The sequence below is a fragment of the Corvus kubaryi genome, unplaced genomic scaffold (assembly GCF_017639235.1).
Source record: "Corvus kubaryi isolate FWS band 111438036 unplaced genomic scaffold, C.kubaryi_AGA036_p1.0 37179, whole genome shotgun sequence".
Taxonomy (NCBI): Eukaryota; Metazoa; Chordata; class Aves; order Passeriformes; family Corvidae; genus Corvus; species Corvus kubaryi.
In genome coordinates, this window is record NW_024581049.1 from 772024 (window position 1) to 784788 (window position 12765).

Sequence of the window (12765 nt, forward strand, 5' to 3'; positions counted from 1 at the left end):
CCCTAAAGGATTCCATGACAAACCACAGCCCCAGGTAAGGATCCTTCGTTCCAAGGATCCCCCAGCTCCCGGAAAGCCAGGAGCCCCCCAGGAGGAGCTGGCACCCACCGTGTGGCCCAGGGAGGACACAGAGAGGATCGCCGGGACCTGGATGTAGGAGCTGAACATGGTCAGGAGGCTGAGCAGGAAATCGATGACTTGCAGGGCCAGGAAGGGGATCAGGAACCGCTCCCTCTTCTGAGGAGGAGAAGCAGTGCCGGTTATTTCCATTCCGAGTGCGAAATGAGAGCAGCTCTCAACACTTGGAAGGGCTCACGTGGTGCTCCAAGAATTAACGCTTCCCTGGAATTTCTGATTCCAGTGACAACTGATCCAGAGAAAGAAAGGGCATCCACGCTGATTTTTTTCACCCCTTTGGAAAATTCCTGTGAATTCCCACTCTGTGACGTTGACACCTGTTCCCATCAGAATTTTCATCCCACTGTCCCTAAAATTTCCCTCCATAGAGGGAGAGCTGGGTTATCTGGGTGGAATTGAATACTTAGAACTCCACCACCATCAGATCCCTGGGATTTCCACCCCAGGCCCTCATCGTTCCTCCTCCTGAACTGGGAAATGAGTCCCTGGTGCAACACGGGACAGTTCTCTCACAGGGCCTGACTTGCAACAGAGCGAGGAAATGAGGCAAGAAAACCTTTCTAAATCATAAAACCTCCTTTATTTAACACCCAAAACAGCCAGGATGGAAATGTTGCCCAGATTTGGTAAATCTGGGTGTTTGAAGCTTTTCACAAGAACCTGAGGCTTCAAACCAGTCCCCTCCTGCTCTGGAACCAGGAAAGATTTTTATCTGCCTTTTTCCCCGTGGGATTCTGGGATTTTTATCTGCCTTTTTTCTCATGTGATTCTCGGATTCTGGGATTTTTATCTGCTTTTTTTCTCATGTGATTCTGGGATTCTGGGATTTTTTCCTGCCTTTTTTCCTGTAGGATTCTGGGATTTTTTTTCTGCTTTTTTCCCGTGTGATTATGGGGTTTCTATCTGCCTTTTTTTCCTGTAGGACTCTGGGATTTTTAGCTGCTTTTTTCCTGTGTGATTCTCTGATTCTGGCAGGTTTTTTCTGCTTTTTTTTTGACCATCATTCCAGTGAGCACCATCCAAACCCTGAACCCCTCAATGTCATTTGTGGGGAATGTACCTTGAGCACCCCGAGCAGGAGGTGGAAGCTGATGACAAACAACACGAGGATCAGCAGGAAACTGGTGGTGACATCAGCTGAAAAGGACAAAAGCAAGAAAAGGAATCACCACATCACCAAAAGATGTCCCAACTCCATCACAGCCCTAAGGGAGAGTTGAACCTGGCACAAAGAATTGTGTCTGTGGAGGAATTAATGCCGTGCAGCTGGAATTAACCCTCTTTTCCCTTTTTATACCCATTTCTCACCTCTCTTGAAGTCCCGGTGTCCACCCGGCCAGGTTGTGAGCTCGAGGGATGGAAACGTTAAATATCCCAGGCTCCAAAATGAAGTATAAACCAAAAGAAGCAGAGGGCTTTTGGCTCACAGCTCTGAGCTGGAAATTCTTTAGAGACGCAAAGGCAGACAAAGGAACCAGCAGGGAAGTGCTGAAGGGTCTTCGGGATCTCTCAGAGAAGAGCAGGAATTTTAACCCCCCAACCATTGGTGAGGCCAAGGAGGGTCGGGGGGGATCTCTCCCCAACCCTGCAGCTGCGGGGTGCAAGGGACACTTCAAAAATCAACGTCAGGGAGTTGAGGGTGATTTTTGGCAGCTGCTTTGGGTGCAGCGGGTGATGTTTTATATCCATGGAGCTCCCTGCTCAACCTTTGCCTGGAAGGAATTTTCCCTCCTGGAGAGAATCAGGAACACAAAGGGCAGCTCATTCCAAAGGCAGCCACTGCTGCTTTCCCTCTGCTCCCAGGCGTGTGGAAAAGCTGGAATTCCAAGGCAGAACAACAACCCCACCTTTGAGGTGTAGGGGAGCAGAACCAAGGCGGGGATGTGGCGCACAAAGAGCCAGAGATTAACAGGGAACAGCCTAAACCCAAAACAGAGCTTAACAAAGGAGCCAGACTCAGCTTTTGTGGGACCAGCCCTAAAGGAGCCAATCCCAATCCCATTAAAACCCAAACTCCCAAAGGGGCCAATCCAATCCCATTAAAGCCCAAACTCCCAAAGGAGCCAATCCCAATCCCAGTAAAGCCCAAACTCCCAAAGCCTTTTCCCCTGGGCTTCTCCCAGCACTGACACTCAGGAGTTTGCCCAGAGAGGATTTCTCTCCTCATCCCAGGATTTTCTGGGTCCCAGCCCAGCTGTGTTTCCCTGCTCCTCTCTCTCCATGGGCTTCTGCTCCAGCTCTCTGGCAGAATCCCTAATTAATTGGGACGTGGCCATTGCCAGCTAATTGCCCAGCTGGATTTTCCAAGCAGAACCCGGATCAAAACCCCCCAAACAAAACAGCAAAGAAACAAAAACACCACAAACACAAAGGATGGAAAGAAAAGGAAAACCAAGGGACAACAACTTCCCACGAGATGTTTTTTCCCAAAAAGCAGAGCCATCCTCCCTGCTGGCAACAGGGATGGGTTGGTGCCACGGACAAAAACCCAAAAAAATTACAACCAAAAAAAACCCCAACCAAACAAATAAAGCCCAAAACCCCAACAAACAAAAAACTAACCAACCAAAAACCCAAAAAACAAACAAACAAAAATCCCAAAAAAACCCAACCAAAACACCAAACAACCAACCAACCAACCAAAAAACCAAACTAAACAAAAAAACAACCCCAAATATCCCCACCCAACAGCAAAGCAACCAAGCCCCGAAAGAGGAAGGAAGCCCTTGAGGTCGCACTTGCATCAAGTTCTTCAATTCGCATGAAAAGTGGAAGGTGGGCACACGTTTTACAGGAAGGGGTGGATGCACGGATGGACGGACGGACGGAAGCTCCCGGGTTCCTCGTGCTGATCCCAGCCCCATCTTGCCGGGTCGTTCCCCGTTCCCACCCCGGGAAAGCTCTGCAGGAAGGGCTTTGCACCCTGCACTGGAGGCTGAGCTGAGCAGAGCCTCCATCCCCCCACGGGAATGTTTGGGAATAACGCCCCGTGGGAAGGGTGGGAGCCATGGCACTGCCCCTTGCTCGGGCTCCCAGCAGCAGGACTCACCCAAATTCCCATTTTTTGCTCGCTGCTGATGCCCTTCACCTTGGACCGGGGTGATTGAAGTCCCTTCCCACCCACACCATTCCATGATTCTCTTGGATGAACCAAAGCCTCGAGTGCTGCTGTCAAACAGCCCTGGGGGACCCCAGTGGTGCCTCTTTCCTTGGAAAAACGTGAGCCCAGCTTTTCTAAGCTCACCAGGCAGCGCCTGCTGCTGGTCTGGTGCTTTTGCCTATGTCTGACTGCTGCCCTGGGGACAGGAGGGTTTGGAATGTGCAGGAATTTGTTCTCAGCCTCCTCCTCCTCCTCCATGGACAGGGAAAGCCACTTTGGAAAAGCAGGGAACAGCAATTCCTGGCTGCCAGGGGCTGTGTTCTCCTCTCCGTGGCCACGAACAGGGCAGGGAGGGAGCCTGGGTTCCTTTTTTTGCTCCTGGGGTTATCTCAGCTTGTGGTTTTACATGGAAAATGACGCAAGAAAGGAAACCCCCTCTGCACTTGCTGTTTCCAAGCAGCTCCCGCAGAACGTCCTGGTTGGGCAACATCAGAGGCTTCAGAGCTGGGTTTTAGATGGCACCTCATGGGACTGCTCCAGGCCTTTGCAAGGATCTGAGCTGGATCCTTCCACAGGAATTCGATCCTTCGGGAATTGTGAGCGATGGGACAGCTTGGCTGCCGCTTCCAGCCACCAATGTTCCGGAAAAATACACCAGGAGCTGGGAAAATCTGGGGATGGGGGAAGAGAGCTCTGTCCAGCTGGGAGGCAGGAGCTCCATGGGAACGGTTCCATGGAAGTGGCTCCATGGGAATGGCTCCACAGGAATGGCTCCGTGGGAATGGCTGCATGGAATTGGCTCCATGGAATTGACTCCATGGGAATGGTTCCATGGAAGTGGCTTCATGGGAATGGCTCCATGGAAGTGGCTCCATGGGAATGGCTCCATGGGAATGGCTCCATGGAAGTGGCTCCATGGGAATGGCTCCATGGAAGTGGCTTCACTGGAATGGCTCCATGGGAATGGTTTCGTGGAAGTGGCTTCATGGGAATGGCTCCACGGGAATGGCTCCGTGGATTTGACTCCACGGGAATGGTTCCATGGGAATGTCTCCACAGGAATGGCTCCATGGGAATGGCTCCACAGGAATGGTTCCATGGAATTGGCTCCACACGAATGGCTCCACAGGAATGGTTTCATGGAAATGCTTCCATGGGAATGGCTCCATGGAAATGGTTCCATGAAATGGCTCCATGGAATTGGCTCCATGGGAGTGGCTCCGTGGAAGTGGCTCCACAGGAATGGCTCCACAGGAATGGCTCTAGAGGAACGGTTTCATGGAAATGGCTCCATGGAAGTGGCTCCATGGGAATGGCTCCATGGTATGGAGGGGTGTCGGTGGCAATGTCCCACAGCCCACACATCCATGGGATTAGTGTGGGGTGGGATTTGTCCCCACTGTCCATTGAGGAGTTCCCAGACACTTCAGTATTCCCTGGAAATGCCCAGAATGTGAAGGAAGCCAGGAGTGTGTGTGAGGCCGGACTGATTCTCAGCTGGGGACAAGGCAGAGGAAGGAAAACCAGGATTGCCAGGGGAATCCAAAGGAGATTCCAGAGGAAGCTGGAGGACTTGGAGGGTGCTGCAGAGTTTGGGCTGATCCTCTGAAATAAAAACTTCTCTGGGCTCCCCATTAACCTCCAACAACCCAACACAGCCTTGGCCTAAAGCAAACCCCAAAGCTGGGCCCATCTGCTCTGAATTCCAATTTTCTCTGGTGGGAAAGGCAGAGGGAGTATTGCAGGACTGAGGGATCCCTCCCGGCCCCACAGCTGCTTCCCAGCACTCCCAGGACCCACCGATTCTATAGTAATCCTTGGCCAGGTCTTTGCAGAAGCCCTTCCCGTTGGCCACCTCCAGGGAATACTCGATCAGCAGCAGGACGCTCATGACCTGGAGAACAAAGCAAAAGACACAGTTCAGGGCTCTTGGGCCAAATTCCCAGCAGTGAATTTATCTCCAGGGAACACTGGAGGGATGAGTCTCCAAGGGAGCCGAACACAAAGGGTTTAAATCCCAGGAAATTCCGAGACAAAAGCTACCACTTTCTTCATATTTTGGATTTCAGTGCCAGCAGAAGGAGGACGAAGAAATAACAAAGTCAGTGGGGTTTGTTTCAATGGTTTCTATCCTGGCTCCACGCTTTGAAATTTTGCTGTAGAGTTGAGGGAAATGCAATTCCAGTGCTCCAGAGTGTAAAAGGAAATACAAAAAGATTAAAGATCTCCCTGTAAGTGCGGCTGTGCCACTCCAGTGACAAAACCATCACTTTCCTTCTTTTATTATTTGAGGAAAGTCTCCAAGTGTTCTTTTTTCACACTGAATCGGAATGATTTTCTCCAAGTTTTCCAATTGGAGCATCAAACCCCAGACACCAGGGTTCATCCTGTCCTGACTTTAACGAGCTGGGAGATGGAGGGAGGTCCAGAGCTGTGGGCTCAGTCCTGGCCCTGAACTGCTGCACCCCCACAGGGATGATTAATAGGGAAAAATCCATGTCTGAGCCCAGCTTAGAAGATCTCCATGGAATCGCAGAATCACAGAAAGGTCTGGGTTGGAAGGGATTGGAAAGCTCATCCCATCCCACCCCTGCCATGGCAGGGACACCTCCCACTGTGCCAGGCTGCTCCCAGCCCCAATGTCCAGCCTGGCCTTGGGCACTGCCAGGGATCCAGGGGCAGCCCCAGCTGCTCTGGGCACCCTGTCTGTCCCCTGTGTGTCCCTGTCCATCCCTGTCTGTCCCCTGTGTGTCCCTGTCCATCCCTGGCTGTCCCTGGGTGTCCCTGTCCATCCCTGGGTGTCCCTGGGTGTCCCTGTGTGCAGGGAGGGCTCAGGGCAGGGCCCAGGCTCTGCTCCAGGGCCCAGCAGTGGCACCAGAGCACCGGGCAGGGCCTGAGCCCAGCAATTCCCCTGCACAGGAGGCAGAACTGCTGCCCTGGGCAGGGCCCAGCCCCGAACAGAGCCCAGAGGGGGGCTGGAATCTCCTCCCTGGGATATTCCAGAGCCACATGGACACACTCCTGGGCCCTGTGCTCTGGGATGGCCCTGCTGGTGCGGGGAGTGGCACCAGTGACCCTCTGGGGTCCTCTGAGCTGCCCCATCCTGTGACCCTGAGCCCTCTGGCCCTGCAGTGCTGCAGGAATCCAGACCCTATCTGCCACCCACATCAGCACCAGCTCGGGCAGAGCAGAAACAACTTTTTCACCAGGGCTGTACCAACCTTTCACTTCAACCACGGCCCCGAGCAGCGCCGCGGGCAAGGAGGAAGCGGCACCGCTGCGGTCTGGGCTCGTGTTTGCAAACTGGGGGTGTTGGGAACAGCAAAACAACAGCTCCTGCCGGGGCTGGGCAGGGAGCAGAGGATGGTTCTGGATTTTCAGAGGGATCCAGACAGGGTTTGGGCAGTGGGAATGCCCAGCCAGGGGTGCTGAGCTGCCCTGCAAAGGAGCCGTGTGAGGGAAGGCTCTGCCTTGCCCCAGAAAGGGCAAAGCGAGGCTGGGAGGTGGCAGGAGCTGAGCATGGCCCCTCCCTCTGCCTGTGTCCTCTGCAGAAGACCTTGAAACTCTTCAAAACCGAGTTCATCAACTTTCTGAGCCCGCAGCTGCAGCTGCAGCTTCCAGCAGAGCTGTGGCACTCCCAGAGCGAGCAGCCCCAAGCCACACTGCTGCTGCAGAGGGGACCCCTGTCCCTCCCTGTCCCTCTGAATTTAAAGTCCTGAGTCTGAATTAGAAGGAAGGATGTGTCCGGCTTTCCCTGGGCCTGTCTGATACCAGCTTGTCCAAGAGTCGCTCTGCTGCCTTCCCTTTTTTCCCATCAAGTAAATGAACTTTGCAATTTGCTCGTGAGCTGACAGGAGAAGGAGGAATACCCAGCTCTCATTACCACGAGGACATGACAAAGTTAACACGAGTTCAGCGTAATGGGACAGCATTTCAGCTCCCTCGGCAGCCCTGAGCCCTGTCAAGGATGAAATTGCATCCATCCAAAGTGTCTCTGCAGCTGCCAGTGTCCCTGGGGAGGGATCTCTTAATGAAGACACATGGAGATCACACCTGGCTGCGAGGTGGCTGAGAGGTTTCATCTTCCAGCTCCCAGAGAGGTTTTGCTTCCCTTGTTTCTGCTGTTGGTCCAACCCCTCAACTGCCAGTGCGGGAAATAGGGGCAGAAATTGCTTTTTCAGGCTTCACTTAAAAGGAGGCCTGAGCAAAATGGCTGAGCTGGGCCCTGAATATCAGTTTTGCTCCTGAAAGACAAGTGGGTGAGAGCAGGACAGCGAATCCCAAATGCTCCCATCCCATTCACAGCAGATCCAGAGGCTGAAGTTCAGCATGAAGAACCCTCTGTGATGTCTGCTGGAGAGAAAAGGGGCACTGGTTTCCTTGCTGGTGTGGAAATGAGCAACAGAAGCCAGACCGAGTGCAGGCACACAAGGTAAGAGCACAGCAGGAAACCCCAGCCCAGCCTGAGAGGTTCAGGAGACTTTTAAGGCAAAAGTTGGTTGAAACTTTTCCATTTTGTGTAGAAAGAAAGAAGCACTGAGCTGTGAGCAGGCAGAGACCTCCAGGCCTTCCCCTGGGCATGGAGAGCCGGGCCAGCACCAGGACGCCTCTGCAGCAGCTGCCTTTGGCACTGGAATGTGGCACCCTCTGTATTCCTGCAGGGAACGCACATCCAAGGGGATGGACCCTCTGCAGAGGGGCCTTTTGGGAAGAAGGCAGAGGAGGATGGACGTGGTGCCTGCCCTGCACTCCTTGCTCAGCTGCTCCCACTGCAGATCCACCCCTCAGCTCCAGCAGAAACTGAAAACTTCTTGTTTCAGAGACACAAGTACCCAGTTCCCTTTCCCTCTGCGGTGTCACAGCAGGAGACAGGCAGGTTTAAAATAGGAGATTTCACTTCCAGGTACTCAATTCACTGTCAATCCCCAGCCCTTCCTCCCTTATCTCCTCCACCTGGAACTTCTGGAGCACTCCCCTCATCCTGTTGCTGCCTCTGTGTAAAAGGAGCTTCACGTATCTTGGTGGAAAAAATTTGAATCCCCAGGAACTGAACGGCTGGAGCTGGGCCAGGGCAGGCTCAGGCTGGAGAGCAGGGAAAGGTTCTTCCCCCAGAGGCTGCTGGGCACTGCCCAGGCTCCCCAGGGAATGGGCACGGCCCCGAGGCTGCCAGAGCTCCAGGAGCGTTTGGGCAGCGCTGCCGGGGATGCCCAGGGTGGGATTTGGGGTGTCTGGGCAGGGCCTGGGGCTGGAACTGACGATCCTTGTGGGTCCCTTCCAGCTCAGGACACTCTGTGATTCCGTGATATGCTGAAATAATGCAGGACTGAGCGAAATCCAGCCATTAACTCAAGGCAGATAAAATGGGGTGTCTCAAAGGCAGAACCTGACCCACACACAGCCCCCATTCCCTGGGGGTAACCCTGCTGCAGCTGCACTGGGGTTAAACTGCTCTCAGAGGTCCTCTTGTGCCTTTATTCTCCTGAAATATTTGCAGCTTGACTGATCTCCGAGTGATTTATCCTCGTGCACGCAGCCCTGGGGTGAGGCTGCTCCTCCTCGGCTTCACAACGGGGGCTTCTGCACGGGGAGCTTGAAGCCTTGGGGAACAGGGGGCACAGGGGACACAGGGTGCTCGGGCAGGGGTCACAGGGGTCACAGGGGTCACAGGGGACACAGGGGACACAGGGTGCTCTGGCAGGGGTCACAGGGGACAGAGGGGACACAGGGTGCTCTGGCAGGGTCACAGGGGGCACAGGGGACACAGGGGACACAGGGGACACAGGGACGGGGTGCCCTGGGTGCTGCGGGGCTCTGACACGAGCAGGGGACGCCCAGCACAAAGAGCACCACACGTGAACGCTGCACTGTCAGAGCTTCAGCTTTTCTCTCTCGAATTTCCAGGTGGCTCCTGTGGCAGGTGAGGATGAAGTGAGGAGTGCTGTTAGTTCCTGTCTGGTTTCCTTGCACAACATTTCATCTTCTCCTGCTGCCTCCTTTGTTTTTGCTGTTCTGGGAGGAGCAGCTCGGGCTCTGTGGGACCCCTGGCTCAGCCCCAGCCTGGTGAGGGCTCAGTCAATCCCACTCTGGGCTCGCCTGAGCCGTGTCCAGAGGTGAGGACGGGACCTGGGAGGGCTCCAGAGGTGAATTTCTGCTCTGTGAGTCACAGAGCTGCCAAAGAGAGGAGCTGGAGTGCGGCTGAGGCCAGACAAAGTGCAGACACTGCTTCCCAAGGGTCCAATCAAGGACCAGCAGGAAATGAATCCTCAGCCTGCACAGCAGCAAATTTCCAGCCCTGATCTTGAATCTCTCTGTCAAGCACCTCGAGGCCTGTTCCTGGCTGGAGGAGCTGATGGGGAGGACAAACTCCTCAGTGCTGCCTTTGAAAGTCACCCTCAGGTCACCTCCCAGCACCCAGTGGAGCTTTGCTGATCACACAACCCCGTCCTCTCCTCGCTCCCCTCCTTCTCCTTCCCTGTTTGTTCCGGAACACCCAGGATTCATTCCGGCTGTCTCTGAAGAGATCAGCAGCGAGGCAGAGCTGATTTACGGGAGGACAGGACATCGCCACAGAGCCCGAGAGCTCTTTGATGGCTCTGCTCTCACCCAGCCCGGCTGCGATTCATCCCTGGGACCTGCAGCAGGAATTTATCCTGCTCCAGGCCTCCAGCGCTGATGGAGCAAATCAGCTGAGGTGTAAATCCCCTTTTCCCTTTCCTTCCCCCTGCCCAGCTGCAGCTGCGCCATCAGAAAGGGAGAGAAGGGGCAGGGGGAAAAAAATGTTCGATGTTATTCTCTCATGGAAGTAAGACAAGACTTATCCAAAAACGACCCTGTTTTCCAAGGGTAAAAGGGATGGTGCAGCTCCTGCTGCTCTAGGGAAGAGGGGGGACCTTGGAATGTCCTTCCCATGCCACAGTTGCCATTCTCATGGGATTTCTGCAGCCTGCAGGTCCCCAACTCCCCCTCTCCTGTCCAAGGAACGAGTGAGAGCCCCGTTCTCACCCTGCAGGCCCCAACCCCTGACTGTGCACACCCTGTGCAGCACGGGATTATTTTAATGATCCAGCCATGCAAGAAACCACATCCTCAGGAGGGCTGAAAGCACCTAAAGCTCCTTGGTGCAGCCGGGAGCGTGGGAGAGAGGAGCCTCCAGGCTCTCCTGCTCTGCCATCCCTGCCCTGAGCAGCTTCTCCGGCTGCCTGGGAGCTGGACACGGCCGTGGTCCCCATGGAACCCAAAAGAGACACAGAGGAGGCAGCTCTGCCCATCACCCTCTGCTCATCCAGCTCCCAAATCCCTCCCACATTCCCACTGCCAGTGCTGCCCATTCCCACCCTGCAGGTTCGGGATACGCTCGGGTCAGAGCTCCTGCAGAAAAACAGGAAGCACAGCGACTTTCCCTGAGCTCCAATTGGCAGAGCCAGGGAAAAAATCCTTCAAAACCCCTCCCAGCACGGCAAATTCCGCTTCTCCCTTTCCCCCACCACCTTCTTTTGTTCATCCCTCTTAAATCATTGGGTTTTCCTTTTGGGAGCAGAGAACATTCCAGTGTCAGGGAACCCTGTGAACCACGACTGTGCTTCCTGGAGAGGTTCCACCTCTGTTTTCCTGTCTCCCTGTCCCGGTCCCCCCTTCCAGACCCAGAACTCACCATGTGGAAGATCCCCAGGGCCACTGTCGCTGTCTTGATGTTGAGGCAGCAGCATTTGGGGGGCTCAGGGGGGCTTTGGGGGGTCATTTTCGGGTCCCTCCGAGCACTACTGAGTTAATGAGGTCGAATTTGCAGCCGCCCCACAGAAAGCAAAGCGAGAGCAGCTCTGCTTCCTTCCTGCTCTCTGAATGTGTGAAGTCATCTACAAAGTCACATGAGGCCTTTGGGTTTCTCAATCATAAGGAAAGCAAAACTGGGGGGCTTTTTGAGCACATCCAGCTGGGAAATTGGAGCCCCAAACGCTGCTCAGGTGTCCGGCACGGGGGGTGTCAGGAGAGGAGGGTCGGGAGCAGGACGTGGCTCTGTCCTGCAAAAATCCTCAGGAACAAAAGAGGGAGGTCGGGAATTTCACCTCGAACTCACCCTGCTGTTTTTGCAGCGAAGCATCCAAGTTCCTCCCTTTGAACCTCGCCAGCAAAGGCACCATTCCCTGGAACTGCTACTGGGAGCTGATGCTGGAGCAGCCCTGGGCTCTGGGAGGATGGCAGAGATCTCATGTCGGCTGAGGGGTCTGCAGCTCTGGTCCCAGCTCCTGGGGCTGGGATTTGTGTCATCAGCTCCTGGCAAAGGAAACCAGCAGGATCTGAGCGTGGTGGCTTTGTCACTGCAGGACATCGGGGCGTCCCCCCTGCTTGAACTCACCCAAATGTGCTCTTTGGCAGAGATTTATTACCATTCTTGTTAAAAACCCTTTTTAAATTCTCTTTCCCCACCCCATGGGGCAGAAATTCCCTCTTTAGACCCCTGTGGAGCAGATTGTTCCGAGTGTTGGGCTTCCTGACAAAGGTTTGGTGTGTCCCAGCAGGGGGACACCACTCCAGGAGGGAGATGCAGGTGAATAAAATGAGAATTGGGCAAACACTCAAACGAGCTCTTGCACCCCAAAAACACTCCCTGAGTTTTCTGTTTGATGCCTCCAGGAGTGTTCTCAGCACAGCACCCAGCAGTGCTCCAGCAGAGGGGTTTCTCGGTTGTTTTTAGGGAATTAAATGCAGAGATTCCACCTGGGTGCTTCAGAAATACAATCCAGCTGCAAATATTCCCTGCTGGGCCCTTGGTAGAGCAGGAAAGCGGAATCTCTTCACCAGCAGGGAAAGCACAAAGCTGCACGTGAGGACTGAGGGCACCACATCCACCAGCACCCCTGGAGCTGCACCCACCCACGAGAAATAGGGTTAAAAATCAGGTTTATTTGTAAAAATAGATCATTTGGAGCATCTTTCCTTTACAACCTGGTTGCAAACACGGGCTTGGCTTTGCCTTCCCCACATGAAATGTGGTTTTTTTAGGGGCTGCCTCCCCCCACGATAAATAGGGTTAAAAATAATGTGGGGTTTTTTTTTAAATAAATCATTTTGAGCATCTTTCCTTTACAACAGGCTTGGCTCTGCCTTCCCCACATGAAATGTGTTTTCTTTAGGGGTTTCCTCCCCTCCAAGGCGGGTTGTGGGCCCGGCTGGGAGGAGGTGCAGGAGGATCAGGAATTTCCTGCAGACCTGAAAAGCGGGTTTATGGTCTGACCCTGCCTGTGCGCGGCAAACGTTCCTCCCTTCGAGCTGCCCCTGGCGCTCCGAGAGGCGCACAGAGCTCTCCTTGTGTGCCTGAGTGTTCCAGGCCCAAACCGAGCTCTGTGCCTGGAAAAACACACGGAAAACACGGCCCGGGCTGGGCCTGTGGCCCTGCTGGAGGCCTGGAGGCCGCTGCAGGCCTGGCAGTGCCAGCCCCGTGTCCCCTTGGCAATGGCAAGTGTTAGGAAGTCACTGTGTTCTCAGGGACACAGCCTCAGCTTTTCATGGAATGCTGGGCATGGATTTGG

At 54.3% G+C, this 12765-nt stretch overlaps 1 protein-coding gene across 2 annotated transcripts in view; it reads right to left on the reverse strand.

Annotated features, from left to right (window-relative positions):
• Nucleotides 1–11092, reverse strand: part of LAPTM5 (lysosomal protein transmembrane 5) — a 17001-nt gene extending 5909 nt beyond the window's left edge. Inside the window, exons 1-4 of one of the 2 annotated variants that reach the window (XM_042021939.1) lie at nt 10890–11092; nt 5039–5132; nt 1199–1275; nt 109–237 (exon numbers count right to left, since the gene is read on the reverse strand). In XM_042021939.1, coding sequence (XP_041877873.1) covers nt 109–237; nt 1199–1275; nt 5039–5132; nt 10890–10976 — 387 coding nt within the window. In that variant the 5' untranslated portion in view covers nt 10977–11092. The remainder of the gene's footprint in view (nt 1–108; nt 238–1198; nt 1276–5038; nt 5133–10889) is intronic. The other variant, XM_042021941.1, reaches the window with a different exon arrangement.
• Between the last annotated feature and the right edge of the window lie 1673 nt (nt 11093–12765).